Source organism: Atta colombica, unplaced genomic scaffold, assembly GCF_001594045.1.
Source record: "Atta colombica isolate Treedump-2 unplaced genomic scaffold, Acol1.0 scaffold189, whole genome shotgun sequence".
NCBI lineage: Eukaryota > Metazoa > Arthropoda > Insecta > Hymenoptera > Formicidae > Atta > Atta colombica.
The window spans coordinates 1,162,679-1,163,102 of NW_017259281.1; the positions used below are offsets into that span (position 1 = coordinate 1,162,679).

The window sequence follows — 424 nt, forward strand, 5'->3', positions numbered from 1 at the left end:
TGTTATTCTTTGTTTCTTTTTATTTTTTAATCTTTGTAGAACTTTTTTGATATCAGCAATTAAAGAAAACTTTTATCTGTTAATAATAAATAGTATAAATAAATAGTAAAAATAAATAGTATAAATGTATATGACATGCAAGAAGCCGTTGCTTTTGTTTATTTTTGCTTTTAGAGTAAATCAATCATCAATGCAGCATACGAATTGCCGTGGTATGATATATCGTTACATCAGAGTAAAATGTTAATACTAATAATAATGAGATCTCAGAAGCAACTGACTATATCGGCAGGAAAAATGATGGATATGTCATTCGAAACTTATACAAACGTAATTTAATAAATTTGTTGGATATTTAATTCTTAGGATATTATTTTAATTTGTTTATAATCAACCTGCTATTTATATTTGTATGCATAAATAT

The 424-nt window shown here is 24.1% G+C and overlaps 1 protein-coding gene across 1 annotated transcript in view; it reads left to right on the plus strand.

Annotated features, from left to right (window-relative positions):
- Positions 1-424, plus strand: part of LOC108686659 — a 39,635-nt gene that overhangs the window by 2,994 nt on the left and 36,217 nt on the right. The window contains exon 3 of the mRNA XM_018192086.1: positions 175-330. Within this exon, the coding sequence (XP_018047575.1) occupies positions 175-330 (156 nt within the window). The remainder of the gene's footprint in view (positions 1-174; positions 331-424) is intronic.